We start from the raw sequence: 19,104 nt of genomic DNA on the forward strand, positions 1-19,104 counted from the left end.
TACAGTTGTAATTAAATAATCACATGTGTGTATCTCTCTTGACTAGGCTGAAAGCTCCGCAGGGTAGGATTATATATATATATATATATATATATATATATATATATATATATATATATATATCCACACATCTGTTACAGTGCCTAGCCTAGTATTTGGTGAAGTAAGTAGTTTTTGACGTAATTAATCTAAGGGTGGTGTGGCACGTTCATTTGCTTGTGGGGGACAGGCATGAATGGATGACTCCAGGAAGCGTCGTGGCCATGGAAGAGCGTGCGGTAGTAATACCAAATCCAGCTGGCCCTTGGCCCAGGACAGCGGGGCGTGGTAACAGCAGATGATGGGTGAGTACCTGCTGCCACTCCACTGTGTGTTGCCCGACAGGAGCGAGGTCCGCCAGTGACAGCGTTTTCAAGAGAGGATGGGAACCCAGCCGCAGCAGGGCTTGGCGAGCAAGAGCCCGGTCTCCAGGTAGACTGCTTAGCTTTGAGGCTCATGTACAAGGCATGTGGCCTTGGGCAGGTCACTTCTCTCTGTTCCCACATCTGGAAAGTGGGGAAAAATAAGGTTTTTTTTTCTTTTTTTAAGATTTTATTTATTTATTTTGTCAGGGAGAGAGAGAGAGCACAAGCAGGGGGAAGGACAGGCAGAAGGAGAAGCAGGCTCCCCGCTGAGCAAGGAGCCTGATGTGGGACTTGATCCCAGAACGCTGCGATCATGAGCTAAGCCAAAGATAGACGCTTCACCGACTGAGCCACCCAGGTGTCCCGAAAAATAAGGTTATTATGAGGATTAAATTATTTCATTTTTAAGTGCTTAGAACAGTCCTGGCATGGTAATGCTGCATAAACAATTACTTAAACCTCTGGAAACCCCCAGTCTAGATGGAAACCTTCCTGTCTCAGGGGCAGCTTTTAGCATAATGAGGTCCAAATCAATCTCTGCGTATTAGGGAAATGGCTCTTTTATTTTGCACAGCAGTTTAACTCCATTTTGGGAGTCTTTGTCATTACACTGTTTTGCTTTTGCAAAGTGCTCCCCAAAGAGAGAACCCAGGGAAATATTTTCCCAAAGGTAAATTTACATCACTTTCTTAGGAGTACAAAGACTCAGTTATAGCCGTGAAATTAGAGGGTTTTTAAAAAGACTTCAAAGAGCCCCAATCAGAATATCAGATGCCTCCCCCTCCACCCCCCAGCCCGAGAGCAGATGGGGTCCACCAAGCCTGATTCCCCTTCCCAGAGTACCTTCCAGAAGTCCAGCTCCTGCTCCCCACTCCTTGACTGTAGGCAGGAAGCACCTCCATTCGCCTGAGTTTGGGCCTGTGGGCCTGTGTTGTTCCCAGTAGCAAATACCAAACTGAAGTACTTCTACTTCTTGTTCATCCCCCATCCTCAGACAGACAGTATCTGCCCCTCTTGTGTTCTCTGTCTCCGTGGAATGATATCACTTTCCCACTCAGTTACCTGAGCAAGAAAAATGGCTGCTGACTTTCCTTTAATCTTATGTGTGCAGTTTAGTCAACCCCTGTCCTCTTGGCTTTTTTACAGCTCTCAAATCTTTCCACTTCCTCGGCCATAGTTAAGTGTTGTCAGGATTATAACAGAAGCTTTCACATTGGTCTGTATGGGCTTAATTGCTGCCCAGGTGCATGTCCTCACACTGGTCAGGCTCCCCACCTGCCTCTGGAGCTAGGCCTTGTCCAGCTTCTCTGCTGTTTGAAGTAAAGCCATGTTGGCCTTTGCATTGACTCCCAGGATCACTGACCTACACCTGCAGCCATGTCTTTTGTTGTGCCCATTCTTAAGATCCCAGCTTGGAACTCCTATTCTGTAGGAACTCGACCACGCCCCAAGTCTGGGTAACACCTGTTTTCCCGGCATCACCTCCTAACACCATGTTATTCATGTACTTGTCTGTGCTGGTCTTTCTAGTGAGGGCCATAGGGGCAGGGACTGTTCCCTGTGTCCTGCTATGTCCGAATGACCAGTCCGTCTCTTTCCTAGTGTCTATCTGTCCTGATATCCTGATGCCCAGGAAAGCACCTTATACATAATCTATCATAATATGTTTTGGTTGGGGCGAGGGGATGAATTAGTAGGTGGGAAGTAAATACATACACTGAAGAAATTACGGTGTGACTGCGTAGTTTTGATATAGCTATCCTAGTGCTGGTGTTCCCAGACAAACCTTGCATAGGGATCACGTGATGATTTTGTTACAGTGCAGATTTCTTTTTTTTTTTAATTTTATTTATTTGAGAGAGCACACAAGCAAGAGCACGAGCAGAGGGGAGGGGAGAGGGTAGAGGTGGAAGCAGAGGCAGAAGCAGACTCATCTGCTGAGCGGGAGCCTGATGCGGGGCTCGATCCCAGGACCCTGGGATAATGACCTGAGCTGAAGGCAGATGCTTAACCAACTGAGCCATCCAGGCGCCCCTAGAAGCACAGATTCTTATTAAGTAGGTTTGTGGTGGGGCTCTTACAAACTCTTGATGATATGCCTGTGCTGCTAGTCCGTGGGCTGTACTCGGAGTGGCAGGTGTCTAGTGTGGAAGTGAAAGCACAGACGAGCCAACACATGGAGCCGTGTGATCTTGGGCGAGTCGTGGAGCTGCTCACTGTCTGTGCCCACAGATGAGGCTGCTACTGGGAGCTGCCATGAGGGGCGGGTGTGCGGATCAGACCGACCAAATGAGTTCCTAGGGTGACCTGCCGCATGCCGACAGGTGGACGAGTGTTCGCTGCCGAATCGGCATCAGCTTCCTCATTGTATGTAGCACGTTCTAGAGCGCATCGTCTTTGTATGTGTGTTTGTATTCAGTCCCTGTGATAGTCCCGTGAGGTCACTGCTGTCGCCACACTGCAGTTCAAAACTAGGTTGAAGGTCTTGCTGGCGTGTGAACCGCGTGTTTGTGGAGCTGGATTTCAAGCCAGCCCAGACCCCAGTCTTAGCATTGTGATACCACAGCGCGCCTAACCTGATTTTTCATGCTAAGTCCTGGAGTTAGTTTTAAGAGACTAAAATGTTATGATGATCCAAGCCCATTAAAAATATTAATTTTTCTTTGTGAACCACTAGACAGGACTATTTTAATGAACTAATGAATTCAAATGCCCAAATGTTCAAGGGGAGCTCCATGGAGAATTTGGAACTTTTTCTCTCTGCGACTCCTGGCAAATTCTAGTTGTCCTGCCTCTCTGTTCTTCTCGAGCTCACCAGGCTCTGGGTTACCCTCCCTGCACTGCAATCCAGAAGCTGCCTCCTGGCAGAGAGCCCGGTCTCACTTCATCTGCCCCTCCTTCAGAGGTCATGGGTAGGTGCTGCCTGTGTCGGGCTGAGAGCAGGTGCTTCCTGTGTTCTGTGCAGTTTCTAGGTGTTCTTTGAGGCAGGGGTGGTCAATCCAGACCCTGCTCCTCCCTCGGTTTTATGTCTTAGCTGTCTGTCTTGTATGGGAGGGTTCATGTGTACTTGTTAGGATTTGTATCAGGATTAAAGTAAGTGAGATAATGTATGTAGCAAACTGCTTAGGTAGCCAGCACGTTGGCAATATTCAGTAAAAGCCTTTCTGTTCTTTACCTTGTAATACTAGACTCAATTTTGCCTTTTTTTTTTTTTAAGTAACCCTACCCCCAGCGTGGGCCTCGAACTCACAAGCCTGAGATCGAGTCTCATGTTCTGCAGACGGAGCCAGCCAGATGCCCCAGGTTTTCCTTACCTAATAGAGGCTAACCATATACCATGTCTGAGTACACTGAGATCTTAGTCCTGGACTTAGTGAACATCTGCAAAACGGCCTGACCTGGTTTCCGGTCAGCTTTCATGTGCCACACGCAGGGCCAGCAGGAAGACCCTGCCTTCTCTGCAGGTGGGTCCCCATGTCTTTGTCCCCCTTTGCAGCAAAATGCCATGAGTTCCTTGCATTTCCGGTCTGCACCTCCTTTCTTTATAAGCTCTGTGGAACTCTCTCTCAGCAGGCTATCCCCCCCCACCCCATCACTGCACCCAGGTGCGGAGGTTCTTCCTTTGACCAGGTCCTGCGTTTGGCACCTCCTTCCTTGACTTGGTCTCTCAGCCTCTCGGTCCCACCGGCTGCAGCTTCTTCATTTCCTCTGGTAACGAGGAGCTTTCTCTCTTCTGTCTCTAAACATCACAGAGGGCTAGGCTCTGTTCTCACACCTCTTTCAAGTTGGAAAGTGCTTCCAGGGGAACAGACATGAACCTTCAGCATCTGTAGCCCTCCCAGGACTCAGGCACCCAGTACGAGGCGCAGTGCCTAGCGGGGCTCATCATAGGGGTTCCAGGAGCCAAGCTTGAAGGATTACTAACAGGAGGTACCAGGGGAAAGGGGGAAGCATGGGAGCTCTCTTATGGTAAGACTGCTGTGGAGTACGGCTGCGGAACATGGCAAGGAGAATGTGGGCACTCGAAGCCCGGGTAGGCCAAGTGCTCGCGCCTGTAAGGAAGAGGTTCAGGAGGAGCACCCTGTCCCCCCTGCCCCCCCAGCTGCCGGCTACAAGCATGATTTTTCTACTCTTTGAAAGCATTGTATTGAGATAGTTTCTTTGTAAGGAAAGTGTTCTGATGCAGTATGCAAAATGATAGATACAAAACTCAGAAATGTTGAAGTGCTCAAGGAATTAGTTATTGTAGGTTTTCTACATGGATTTTGGAACATCTGCATTAACTCTTTTACTTTACATCTTTAAACATATCATTCAGTTATAATCGGAGGGGGAGATGAACGATGAGAGACTATGGACTCTTGAGAAACAAACTGCGGGTTCTAGAGGGGAGGGGGGTGGGGGGATGGGTTAGCCCGGTGATGGGTATTAAAGAGGGCACATATTGAATGGAGCACTGGGTGTCATATGCAAACAATGAATCATGGAACACTACATCAAAAACTAAGATGTAATGTATGGTGATTAACATAACATAATAAAATTAAATTAAAAAAAATAAAGTACTATTATAGAAAAATACTTTAACCGTGTTTCTTTCATCTGGGAGATTTGCAATTAGCAACAAAGATGTGTTCAAGAATGTATATCATGGTTGATGTGCTCAGTAGATGTAATTAGGAACCAGGCACGGACCTCCTTAGCTTGGCTTCAGAGGGACAGTCCTTACTACTGCGATTTCCAGGAGACCCGGGGGTCCTGTCGTGTGACACAGACACACCCATCCAGCCTCCCACCGGCCATGCACCCACTCCATCTGGCCATACTTCCTCCACTCCTTTTCATCACATTGGCTACCGTTGGTTGAATGATAAGGAAAAAGATCTCTTCCTGCCTCCTCCTTCCCATTCCCGATCGATCCCAGGGAAGCTGCAGTAGAAAGCCCCGTTACAGGATGTGCCGGATCCACCAGGTTTCTCTGGCCTTTCCTACAGTGTGTGTGACACGATGTGCCACGCCCATCAGCATGCACTGTGCTCCTCCTAGTATGGGGACTGCAGTAGTTGTGTGTGTGCGTGCACGTGCATGTGTGCGTACTGATTAAAGTGGACTGCTTCCCTCAGCTTGAGAGTTTCGGGGCAGAGAACATTGTTAGGTGGGGCTGAAGGGGCTCCCTGGTGTTTAGATGTACAGTGTGCCTTAACTGAAAGGGCTTCAGAGCCTCAGTGTCACGCTGTCACCACCCGGCCACTGAGGTCTCGAGACTTAGGTTCTTGGAACACGCAGTGTCTTTCATCTCAGACTTTTGTGTTGCTGTAACCAGGTGCACCACCCGTCTCTAGCAGCTGTGGTGGAGATGAAATGAAATGAGATGACCCACGTCCTTCCTTGCATGTAGAGTCGCCCAGGAAGTGGTGATTTTAATGATTTGTAATGAGTGCTGGTGCTGGCAGACTTTGCCTCCATTGGCTGGACTGTTGGTCTTAGAGCTGGGGTCCAAGTATGAGTTTTGAGGATCCACGAACTTTGCAATCATATACAAAATTTTGTGTGTTTTAGTGTGTATACATTTTCTCTTGAAAATGTTCATATTTTTCAACAGATTCTCAAAGATCTCTGTCATCAGTATGTACATAGGTGCATATGTATGTCCGTATGTGCACAAAGAATTCCTTTCATAGAAGATGGTGAATGAACAGTAATTTGGGATTTGCAAGCATCACTCATTTTACATGTTTTGCAAAATAGCATGTTCATGTACAGTTAGAAGAGAGGCATAGGCAGAAACGTAAAAATCAAGAACAGTTGCCATTTATAAAATGTGCCCATGTGAGTTGCTTCTTTGCTAGGCTGGTAACTGTGGTTCAGGCAATTAATTTTAGCCAGGGCATTTGGCATGGCATGTTGCTTTTAGTTAATTGTTGCATAAGAGTCTTTTGGCAAAAACTTTTGTTCTCATTTTGTAAATAAAGGTATATAATTGAAATATACTGTAAAATGCACACATCCTATGTATCCTGGTGTAGGTTTAACTACTGCCTTCCATATCAGTGTTTACAATGTCACCAGCCCCAGCAGCCTCCCTTATGGTTCCTTTCAGTCAGCATCCTGGGGAGATGGCCACCATTTTGATTTCTGTCACCATGACTCAGTTTTGCCTGTTTATCATAACGTCTGTGAGATTCATCCATGTTATTGCATGTAGCACTTATTTTTCATTGCTGCATAGTATTCCATTTAAGAATATACCACAGTTTATTTTATTATTGATGGATGGTTGGGTTGCTTCCAGGTTTGAACTATAGGAATAGTGCGGCTATGAATACTGCATGTGTCTGTCTTTGGCAGGTACTTAAGACTGAAATGGCTGCTCATAGTGTGTGTCACGGTGCTCTTCAGCTCTAGCAGAGATCGTTTCCAAAATGCTTGTATCAAATTATAGCCCAGCTACCAGCGTATAAAAGCTCTAGTTGCTCCACATCTTTGCCACACTTAGCATTGTTGGTGTTTAAAATTTTGGAGCCATTAGAAAAACTGTACTTAAAAAAAATAAATTTTAAAAATGGAGATAAAATTCACGTAAGAGAATTTCACATAACATGAAATTCTCTGTGTGGTTTTAAGTGTATGCACAGGGTTGTGCAACCATCACCACTGTCCAGCTCCGTCGCCCCAAAAAGAGACCCAATACCCGTGGCCAGTCACTCCCCATCTCCCTCCCCCCGGCCTCTGGCAAGCACGTATCTGCTTTTGGTCTCCTTGGATTTGCCTGTTCTGGAATTGTCATATAAATGGATCCTACAACATACAGCCTTTTGTCTGGCTGCTTTTACTTATCATAATGTTGTCAAGATTTAGCCATGTTGTAGTGGTACCAGGACTTTGTTCTTTTTTTTTTTTTTTTTTTTTAGGACTTTGTTCTTGTTATGGCTGAATGCTCTTCTGCTCTGTTGTATGGATAGGCCAGTTTGTTTATCCATTCATATTACTGTTACTGTTCTGTTAGAATAGAGAAGATGGAAATTATTAAGCAGTATCTTTACATTTGTGTCTTGATATGACCTGGTCAGTTGGCTACAGTTTTTTTTTTTAGATTTTATTTATTTATTTGACAGAGAGAGGCACAGTGAGAGAGGGAACACAAGCAGGGGGAGTGGGAGAGGGAGAAGCAGGCTTCCCGCTGAGCAGGGAGCCTGATGCGGGGCTCCATCCCAGAACCCTGGGATCATGACCTGAGCCAAAGGCAGACGCTCAGCGACTGAGCCCCCCAGACGCCCCAGTTGGCTGCAGTTTATCAGAGTTTGCTTTGAGCACACGGATGGCTGTCTGGGGAGGCAGCTTCAGTTACCTGCGGGTGCTCCTAGAAACAGTAGAGGGTGTGTGACATGCTCGTTTATTGTGTGACTTTGGCTGGCAGCCTCTTGGAGGCCCTTCTTCTTTAGTTAGGCCAGCTCTGGGCCATTTTCCTCGTCATGGTTTCCCCAAACCCCCTTTTTATCCATTTCCATTCCTTTTGTTACTCTCGCTTTAATTGGATCTTAGCTCAGTACAATGGCTTTGTTATAGTATTTAAATACCTAGCCACCTAACACAGAAGAAGATGCTAACACGACAGTCACGAGAAACTGGGGGAACCTTCATTATGGCTTAAGGCCTGAGAGAAAAGGTCTCTTGGGTCAGGTTGGTCCCTCTTGGATAACAAAGTGGACTTTTTTTTTCCTAAACTATTTACCCAGGATACATCTGTTGTACAGTTTCCACCTTGGCTATCCAGTGAATAGTTGAGAATAACTATAACATCTAAGACTGTGAGCCGATGAATTTTTGCTGGTGAGGTGAGCCCTTAGTGTTCTGTGTGCCCTATCTGCCTGTAACATATGATCCCGTGCTCTCGATTGGGAACTCCTAGCCAGCATAGAGATCCTCCTACAAACTGGTGAACTACAGGTTTTTAGGCCCTTCCCAGCGACATGTCACATCGAACTATTAATAAATACAAGTAACTGGAGAGTTCATTTTAATTCGGTATGCAGGGGACAATCATCTGATTTCACAAAGAATAATTGGGTGGTTATGTTTTGAGAGGATATACATATATTGCATGTAATACCTGGCTTTTAACAATTCGTCTGTACTTAAATTGATTTGGGTGGGGAATACAGATACCCTGAGAGAATTTAAATAGATCCATACTAGTGTCTGTGTAGTTCTCTGAGGAAGGCCCTTGGCCCAGACTGTTGATCCTCAGGCTCGTGTTTTCTCCTGTTTCTCAGAGTCCCTGAGCTCTGTTGGGGCTCAAGGAAATACCAGTATCATTGGTTAGTTACTGGGGCCTGGAGGCTGGTTTAGGTGTCTTAGGGTTAATAATATTCTGGTATTGAAGATAAAAGGAAATGTGATTCTTAGTTTTGTGGTGGAATACAGCAGCATTTGGGTTTTCATAGCTTCAGTTCTAAGGTCCTTGCTAGAAAGTTTTAGGGATAGAGAGTCAAATAGGCAGTTGGACAGATTGTCCGCTAATGTGCTTGTTTTGGAACGACAGGGAAAGGGAAAGATAGGAGAGCAGAGAGGACTGGAATGGTCACAACAGGTTAGTAGACTGAACCAACACAGGATAAAGATGTCTAACATCTGTCGCTTGTGGTAGGGTCAGTTGGGTCATCTGATTGAAGTCCTTCTGAATTCATTAAATCAAACTGGACAACTGTTTTCATCATACCGGAAATAGTAGAAACATAAGACCTGCTTGCTGTGTGGAGGGCCCCCAGGATTCTCCTCTGACCTTCACCGGTGTTCGTACAGGCTTCAGGCATAACCAGTGTGATTTTCAAGACGTGTCTCAAATAAGTCATTATTTCCTTTCCCGTGTTTGATTAGAGGTGTCTACAGAGAAAACCCCCTTTGTTTTCATTGGGTGCTGAAATCATAACCAGCCTCGAAGGCCTGTCTGCTGGTGGTCTATGTTTTAACTTCTGAGCTTTACGTGGGAGCACACAGGCCTGCTGCAGCCACCTGAGCGCACGGAGGTGGCTTCCTAACACAGTGATCCGAAGTGTAGGAATCCAGGGGTGCAGCTCAGTGTCCAGCTCTTGGGTTCAGCTCAGGTCATGGGCTCATGGGTCGTGGGATCAAGCCCCGCAACGAGCCCTGCATCCAGCCCCAGGTTGGGCTCCACGCTCAGTGGGGAGTCTGCGTGAGATTCTCTCTCCCTCTGCCCCCCCCCCCCCCGCTCACGTGCACGTTCTGTCTCCCTCCCTCCCCTTCCCCTTCTCTCTCAAATAAATACGTCTTTAAAAAAATTTGGGAAATCTAGCACAGGGTATACCTTAATTATTTTTAATATTCTAAATTGACAAAGCACTTTTATAGTTCTGTTTTTTTTCAAGTGCAAAAAACGAGAAGGGTTTAGCAATGTTAGAAGTGTCCAGTGTGGAAGGTTGCTGTAATATTAAGAAAGGAAAAGATCAGTTTTCCATCTGGATCCCAAGACAGAATCTCTTTAACATTTGTTTTAGGAGTTTAGCTAATTGGATATATATGCTAAAGATTATTTCTGATTGTTTCTAGGTTTTCCTCCTTTTTTAAGATAAGGGAACAGATCACAATCTTGGCCAGTAGCCACCTCTATGTTTCTGAGTTTAAATATACACAAGTAGGGGTACCTGGGTGGCTCAGTTGGTTGAGGGTCTGCCTTTGGCTCAGGTCATGATCTTGGGTCTTGGGATAGAGCCCTGCATCAGGCTCCCTGCTCGGTGGGGGTTGGGGGGTGGATCTGCTTCTGCCTCTCCCCTCTGCTCCTCCCCCCTACTGTGCTCTCTCTTTCTCTCTGTCAAATAAATAAATAAAATCTTTAAAGCATAAATAAATAAATATGCACGAGTAGGTTATGATAAACTTAACACATTTAACTTTAGATTTAAAACCTGCTCATCTCAACAGTACTTTGTTAATGTGGGTTTTATAAGTAAGATATGTTTAAATAGGCTGAATGTAAGTAAGACTGTATGTAACTCAGCATATTTGTATTCTTTATATTTTGCCATTCCTCATTTCCTTAGGATTTTTTTAAGTCTCCAAAAATTATTCACCAATTACTTTCAAGGTCTCAATATTAGCAATCTTAGAAGTTAATTTAAAGTTGATGTTAAAGACTAATGTTGAATATTTTCACCAGAAATACAGCATTAAAATTTTTATAGTGATACCTCAAATAAAGTAAATGATTTACATAATTTGCCATATTATCTGAAATCCAAAAAACAATCTGTTTAATAAAGATATTAGTTGACTTGTTATACAGGCAGTCCATGCTTCGCAAGGTTCCAGTATGCACATATATCAATTTCTGTAGCTTAAATAATACCAGTCCTCAACAGAACGGCTCAATTTTAGTTAACACATATATCAACTGTGAGCAATTGCATAAAGTACAAACTGAGTCTTCAGATCACTACAGAATAACAGATGTGAAGTGTGACCAGTGGCCAGTCGCGGTAGCTCTTTCCCAGTCTGTTGCTGCCTGGCCCCCCTGCGTCTGGTGCTCAGTTTATACACAGACAGCAGACGTGTAGTCGCGGTGCCTTCTTGTTAGCCAGTGATAAACCCCTGTGACATTTTACAAAGATGGGTCATCAGAGAAGGGACTTGGGCAACAAAGATGAAATGCAGAGTTGAAGCAGGAAACGGTAACACGAAGTGAAATTGAACGTGCTGAGGCCCCGTGAAGCTGGTGACCGGGGAGCAGGGGCAACAGAGCCCTCGGCTTCGTGGAGCGCCCCTAGACTTCGTTGCATTAATCTGGCCAGTGGACCCAGGAGTGATTTCAGCTTTTAAAGCCTGTGCATGGAGTTTGGGCAGGCTCTAGATGCTACAGCTGGAGACGATGCAGACACAGAGATCCCGGCAGCACGGCAGGAAGTAACGAGGACTGCTAAATGTGTGTGTGTGGTGCGGCAGAAACTTCCTGCACCCTGCAGATCACCGTGCAGGGTTCTGACTGAGACAGTCACAGAAACAGGTCGCTGACTGTAGGAATGTTGGCTTTGCTGTGGAGCCAGACTTTCTAGTTGTCAGAGGAGCTTCGTAAGTAAAGGTGAACTTATTGACAGGTGAAGAAAAGAGTTGTGACAAAAAAGAGGATGTTCCAGAGGAGGTGATGTGGCAGGAAAATTCGTATCAGAGGCGCTTTCAGAGATGGCTTACGACACTGAACGTACAAGGGGTGAAATGTTGGATGCTGACCCAAAACTTAGAAAGGATTATGACAGTTTGCCAAGACATTGGAAAGATGCTCACTCCGTATCTTTAGTCGTAAGAGTCACGGGAAGAAGAAGGCAGATGCTATTCAAACCCCTTTTGTCAAGTCATCGTGGGGTCCCACACTCCTGTGCAAAGCGAGAACCACCCATGCTTACTTTAACTGGAATACATGCAATATTAGTTACTTATTGCTGATAACAAGTCATCCCAACACTGAGTGGCTTAAAATGACAAGAATTATTTTGTTCAGATCTGTAGTCTGGACAGGGCTCAACAGGGAGGGACAGCTGTTTCCATGTGGTGGGAGCTCGGGTGGCACAGCTGGGAGCCAGAGGGCCCACTCGGAGGGTGGCTCTGCCACGTGGCTCGGAGGTTGGTGCTGGTTCTCAGCGGGAAGCTCAGCTCAGGCTTCGGTTCTTGGAGCTCAGGTCTCGGGCTTCTTGTGCTCCTGGAGAGCATGTTGGTTGGGTTTCATGAGCGTGAGCAGCCCAAGAGAACCAAGGAAACCTAGTTTGCCTTTTAATACCTAGCGTAGGGTGTTTCTTAGGCTAGTCAGAAGCCCCCCCAGATCTGGGGGGGGGACATAGCCTCCACCTGTTGGAGAGAGAGCGCACACTAGAGAAGGAGGTACTTTTACAGCTGCTTTTGGAAAATACAGGCTGTCACATACTGATATTACAGCATTAAATATTTAAGTAATGTTAGCTCTTTGTTAAGTAAAATCAGTATATGAAATTTAGTATATTCAGGTTAGACTCTTTATGAGAAGAGAAACCCAAATCTTGTATGAAAGAACAACATTTGGGAGAAGAAAGTTTTTACACCAGTCTAGTTTGTTTAAGGATTTACTGTAACTAGTATCATCACCAACTTCTTAAAAATTCTCCAAACTTGTTTACGTCTTAAGTTTTTTTAATTTAGCTGTATCAGTTTGCATTCTTTGCTGCTTCTCTCATGTTCTGGCAAACATCTCAAGTTTTATTAAAGGGCCGGCATATTTCAAGCATAATCGGTTTGCTGTCTTGGTGGGATCTTAGTGTGTTGTAGTGAATATCATCTAGGGAACTCTGGAAGACGTTCATTTCATCTCTCTTCCATATGTGCTCTTTTATGGAGCATTTATATGAGACTGTGGGGTGAGGCCCAGAGTGAACTCCAAGATTTGTCAGCACCTTGTTTCCTCACACCTTTCAAGAGCAGCAAAAGTGTCTATCTCCTGTGTTAAAGGGAGAGCCGGGGCTCTGATAGTCAGCAGTGGGGCCAGCATTCCCGTTGCAGGAAGCCCTGGGCCCCCATGCAGGGCTGCCTAAACTGGGGCGGTGTGCCTAGGGTCAGAGCCCCGGTGCCCGAGCGGGCGCTCAGCAGAGTGTGCGCAGCAGGCTGGCCTGGGCACTGGAACTGTTAGCAGTCTGGGACAAAATAAGGGTACGCTTGGTGTAAGCATCTGGCTGGAAACTTTTATAGCAATTTGGCAGTAATTTTATGTTAACTGATCCTGATGATACAAGTTTTGTGCTTTTTGTCTTTCATTTTTATTTTATTTTTATTTTTTAAAGATTTTATTTATTTGAGATAGAGCATGCAAGAGAGAGAGCAGGAACGGGGGGTAGGGACAGAGGGAGAGGGAGAAGCAGGCTTTCCACTGAACAGGGAGCCCGACACGGGGCTCGATCCCAGGACGTCGAGATCATGACCTGAGCCGAAGGCAGACATTTAACTGACTGAGCCACCCAGGCGCCCCAAAACCAATTTCAGTTTTTTTTAAAATCTTTTCATTTCCTCCTCTTTGACAGGTGTTTGGGAAAGATACTTGGTAATGCACACAAGTGGCAGTGGCCTATGGCTGATTAATCTGGACATGTTGTCAAAGCTAGAACTGGCCACAGATTACAGAGGGCTACAGTTACGGAGCCCTGCAAAAGCCTACCTCTCCGGTGAGGATGATGGAGGGCTTGTTTCATTTAGAGACACAGAAGATTGGCAGCCCCCATTGTACAGCTTTAGCCATGGGTCAAAAACAAATACAGAGCCACACAAACAACACAGGGAATTCTGTCAGTGATTAGAAACGGAACGGTCCGTGTAGCAGAAAGCATCGCTTGGGACTTCTCATTCCATAATTGAGACCATCCCTCAAACTGACCAAACCAAAGTTTTGTGACTGCTAAAGAGGCGACGGAGATGCCAAGATCTCAGAATCCTCCAGACCAACAGAAAGACAAATGCGAATGCCGCCAGTAGGGGAGGTGGTTGGTTGTTAACAGAATCTGATACAGAACTGTCTACACGAGTCCAGGAAGGCTTGGTGGTGGAAATCTCCCCAGTTTGAGAATTCATAGCGTAGATGGGATTTTGACAAGCAGGTGAAAGCACTAAACTGGAAAACAAAACCGCATTCTGTCACGGAGAGCTGCTTCACTCTCGTGGCATTATAGCAGGGCTTTATCTTTTGAGACATGTTTTTGCCTACTTCTTGGAGACTTATGAAGGATTCTGCCATTGATTTTGGGCCACAGACGTGTATTTGTGTAGTGTTTTTGGTTTGGCTTCTCCCTCGGCACACTTGGTATTACAGGTAGTGATTTCCAGCGCTGGGACCTCAGTTCCTCTGAGCGACTCTGCAGATGCGGGCTTGCTTCTCAGGATGCAGGTGGCACTGTGTGTGCTCACCCTTGCTGTCCAGCTCGGGGAGCAAGAGAGATCGCCGAAACAACCAGAAGTACCACTGATTGCATCTGATCGTCCAGCAACCTTGACGAATTCATCTATTGATTCCAGGAGTTTACCTGTATAGTATTCCTACAGATTTTCTTCATACATAATCATGCAGTCTGGGAATAATGATATTTTTATTCCTTCCCAGCCCTGTGTTTTACTTCTCTTTTTGCCCGTAGAACCTGGCTAATATAAGACTTCCAGAACAGTGGTGATTAGAAGTGGTAGTGGTGGGCACCCACGGACTCGCTCCTGTTCTTGGAGGCGTGGCAGGGGCTCTTCCCAGCAGTATTTAAGTTAGGTTTAATGTAAATACTCACCTTCAGTTCAAAGAAACGTCTTCCTGTTTTTACTTTGCTAAGAGTTTTTATCATGAGTGGTTGGTAAACTTTACCAGATGCTTTTTCTGCATATATTAAGACACCTGTGGTTCTTCTGTTTTCTGAAATCTGGTCAGTTACATCGATTGCTTTTTTTAAAAAATTAAGACAGTTTTTTTTGTTTTTTTTTTTTTTAGAGCAGTTTTAGGTTCGCAACAAAATTGAGGGAAGATACGGGGATTTCCCCTCTGCCCCGATACATGCATAACCTTCCCCATTATCAGCATCCCCCAGCAGAGTGGTACATGTGTTATAACTGATGAACCTACATGGACACATCAGTATCACCCGAAGTCCACAGTTTGCCGTACGGTTCACTCTTGGTGGGTACATTCTGTGGGTTTGGACAGATGTATAATGCCATGTATCATCACTATACTGTCATACGTAATCTTTTCACTGCCCTAAAAATCCTTTGTGCTCCACCTTTTCATCCCTGCCCCCCAAACTCTGCATCCACTGAAATTTTACTGTCTCTTCGGTTTTGCCATTTCCAGAATGTCATATAGTTGGAATCATATACTGTGATCGGCTTCTCTCACTTAGTAATATGCATTTAAGGTTCCCCTAAGTCTTTCCATGGTTTGGTAGCTCATTGCTTTTTAGCACTAAATATTCCATTGCCTGGATGGACCACCGTTTGTTTATCCTTTCACCTGCTGAGGGGTGTTCTTGGTGGCTTTCGTGCTTTGGTATGAAGGCTGCTGCAAACATAGATCACTTTTTTGAACGTTTAACCACCTTTGCATTCATTCCTTTAACGAACCCCTCTTGGTCATAATATATTATTTAAAAATGTGTGATTAAATTGCTGATTTTTTTTTTTTTAAGAATTTGCACCTGTGTTTATAAGAAAGATTGATTTGTACCCTTTCTCGTATTGTCCTTGTCCGGTTTTGTATCATTGTTTTGCTGGTCTCATAAGATAAGTTGGGAAATGTTCCCTATTTGTTCAGTGGAAGAATTTCTGTAAGATTAATATTATTCTTCCTTAAATTATTGGAAGAATTCAGATACTCCTTTGTGGGAAGAATTTTAATTACAGACTGACCATTTTTAATGGAATAGGTCTGTTTAGGCTTTATATTTCTGGTTTTGGTTTTGTACAACAGCAGTTTATAATGGCTTAAATTGTACTTTACAAAGAATTGTGTATGCATCTCGGGGTACCTGGATGGCTCAGTTGGTTAGGTGTCTGCCTTCGGCTTGGGTCATGATCCCAGGGTCCTGGGATCAAGCCCCAAGTCAGGCTCCCTGCTCAGTGGGAAGCCTGCTTCTCCCTCTCCCTCTGCCACTACCCCCTGCTTGTGTGCTCTCTCTCTTTCTCAGTTAAATAAATAAATAAAATATTTTAAAAAAAGAATTGTGTATGCATCTCACCTTTCATGTTCATTGACATAAAGTTGTTCATGATACTCTTATTAATATCTGATATTCTATCATTACCTCCTATTATTAACGTTCTCTTATCTGTTCTGCTTCATCCTTGATGTTGTTTTCGCCTTATCTTTTTTCCCTTGATTAGTCTTGCTAGAGGTCTATCAGTTGCATTATTCTTGTTAAAAAAAAACACCTTGATTTTGTTTGACTTCTTAATTGTACTGTGAGATATGGATATTTAGACCATTAATTTTCAATCTTCATTTCTAATACATGCATTTAAGAGTATAGATCTTAGGGATGCCAGGCCAACTCAGTAGGTGGAACGCACAGCTCTTGATCTCGATGTTGTAAGTTCAAGCCCTAGGTTGGGTGTAGAGATTACTTAAAAATAAAGTCTTAAAAAAAAAAAAAAGTGTAGATTTTAATCTAATCACAGCTCTGTCTGCATGTAGTGTTGATCTTTCTTTTAATTGTATTGTTGAATTCAGAATACTTCGAGTTTCTTTTTGGCTAATGGGTTACTTGAAATACGTTGCTTAATTTCCAAACAGTTGGAGATTTTCTTTTCTTTTCTTTTTTTTTTTTAAGATTTTATTTATTTATCTGACACAGAGAGAGAGACAGAGAGAGAGAGCACAAGCAGGTGGAGCGGCAGGCAGAGGGAGAGGGAGAAGCAGGCTCCAGGAGAAGCAGGCTCCCTGAGGAGCAGGAAGCTGGATGCGGGGCTCGATCCCAGGACCCTGGGATCATGACCTGAGCCGAAGGCAGTCGCTTAACCAACTGAGCCACCCAGGCGCCCCCAGTTGGAGATTTTCTAGTTATTTTGTTGTCCAGCTTTATGCTAGAGACAGAATATACTTTTAATAATTTTAGTCCTTTGATATTTATTGAATCTTACTCTTTCACCCGGCATGTGGTCAGTTTTAGTGAATACCTCATGTGCATAGTTACTGGGTATTTCCCTTGCAGAGGTGAATTGTGCTCGGGCGTAGTGCTTTCTGTTGGTTAGATTGAGTTTGTCAGTCTTGCTGTTCCTGTCTTGTGTCCTGGTCCCAGGTGGACTCCTAGTCCCTTCTGCCTGTGTTCAGCCTCACCGAGCTTCTAGAGGCTCCCTCTGCTCTTGGTTTCAGGATTGGTGACTACCGTAAAGGGACAACTAGCAGAGTGTGTGGGTCAGTTCTCCACCCTGTCCTGCTCACCAGAGTCCTGGGGTCCCCACGCTCATAACTTGGTCTCTCACTGCCAGAAGCTCAGCTGGCTTCTCTCTCATCGGTGGCTTTTCTTGGATCTTCAGGCTCTCGAAGGCCCAGAATCGGCAAAGGCCCTTTGGGAAAAGGCAGCTGTTCAGCGTCTCTTATGTCTCCATCTGTGTCCCCTGCTATCCCCTGCTGTCCCCTGCTGTCCTGCTTGCCTCACAACATCGCGGACTCCAGACACTCGGCTGGTTTTTAATCTGACTTTCCTGAGTTTTCTCAGTGGGAGTGTTAATCTTGTTGGCCAGACCGTCCCCCCACATCCAGACGGAGGTCCCGTCACACCGGCAGACACTGGTTTGTTTACGCTCTGCGGTTTAGTTTTGCTTTCAGTTGTGGCTTGTCTGCCTCTCCTGCTGAGGGACTGGCGAAGCGGGAGGACTTGGTTTTAACTCTGGGGTTTTCGTGTCATGACCACTCATCGAGTTTTTATCGTATGAAGAAAGAACTTGCATCTCACATAGAAGTTTTCAAAAGTAGGCAACAAAATTAACGTATTTGGCTTTCCTATGAGATTTCCCCACAGATTTAAAGGCTATGATTTTAAAAGGGAGGAGGGTGAGGGGACATTGTTTATAGATAACGTGGTGAATTTTTGACAGAGCTGAAATAGGACTCCTGGCCTTTTAATTTGTTAGTAAAAATTTAACAAAGAGTTGTTATGCTACCGTGAATTAGGTACTGCTCTGTGTGCGGGGGAGTACAGTGATTATCTTGGTAAATCACGTCTCAGTTCTCCCGATACTCACCTTCTGCATATGACATGACTGTAGGGGAAGAACATAGAACAGTGTTGTTAATATAAGGATTAGTATGTCACATTTTAATAGATTTCAAATATGGTACACTGACAGTTTTTTTTTTTCTCTTCTAGAGTATGACAGATACATAGCATCTAGCAAAATAATGGCAGCTGCTTACCTTGATCCAAACTTGAATCACACACCGAATTCGAGTACCAAGCCTCACCTGGGTACTGGAGTGGAACGTTCCCCTGGGGCAATGGAGCGAGTGTTGAAGGTCTTTCATTATTTTGAAAACAGCAGTGAGCCAACCACTTGGGCCAGTATTATCAGGCATGGGGATGCTACTGATGTCAGGGTAAGTACGTTTTCCTAGGAGATATCCTCCATGGACATTCAGGTTAAATAGGCGTGTAGCTTAATGGCACATAACCAAAAAAAGATAAAAATTTTTATTCCCATATTACAGCGATGTTAACTTTTTCTTTACAATATTTATTCACTTAATATGTGACTGACCAGGATTTTAATTGTAAAATCTCTTAGGAAAATAATAACTGAGTCATATGTTATTCATATAATGCTATTGATGCTTACCTCTCCTTTTTTTTTCAAAAAAAAAACTCTTTAGGATACAAGAGAACAAAGCAATTAAAATCGCCTCTAATACTTAGGAAATAAACTATTTTCTAGAAAGTGAATCTTGAAGGTATCTGCATGACTCTAAATAGGATAGGTTCTTCAAAAACGGATGGGTTCCATATACCAGACACTTGTCAAGGTTCTGGGGATGTAAAGGGGCCCCCCTTATACAGCAGCTTACTGTCTGCTGGGGGCGAGGGCGGGGGGCACCCATGGCCTTAGCTGGGGGCGAGGGGCGGGGGGGCACCATGGCCTTAGCTGGGGGCGAGGGGCGGGGGGGCACCATGGCCTTAGCTGCGGTGCAGAGTGCGCCTGCCAAGGCAAT

The 19,104-nt window shown here is 44.8% G+C and overlaps 1 protein-coding gene across 11 annotated transcripts in view; it reads left to right on the plus strand.

The window, feature by feature from the left end:
- PTK2 (protein tyrosine kinase 2) overlaps positions 1-19,104 on the plus strand; it is a 259,848-nt gene that overhangs the window by 68,217 nt on the left and 172,527 nt on the right. For 9 of the 11 annotated variants that reach the window (XM_078071946.1, XM_078071938.1, XM_078071937.1 and 6 more), the window contains one exon: positions 18,269-18,495. In XM_078071946.1, coding sequence (XP_077928072.1) covers positions 18,269-18,495 — 227 coding nt within the window. Of the gene's footprint in view, positions 1-17,749; positions 17,871-18,268; positions 18,496-19,104 lie in introns of those variants that run through there. The other 2 variants (XM_078071939.1, XM_078071947.1) reach the window with 2 other exon arrangements.

The sequence above is a fragment of the Halichoerus grypus genome, chromosome 5 (genome assembly GCF_964656455.1).
Source record: "Halichoerus grypus chromosome 5, mHalGry1.hap1.1, whole genome shotgun sequence".
In the NCBI taxonomy this organism is placed as follows: Eukaryota; Metazoa; Chordata; class Mammalia; order Carnivora; family Phocidae; genus Halichoerus; species Halichoerus grypus.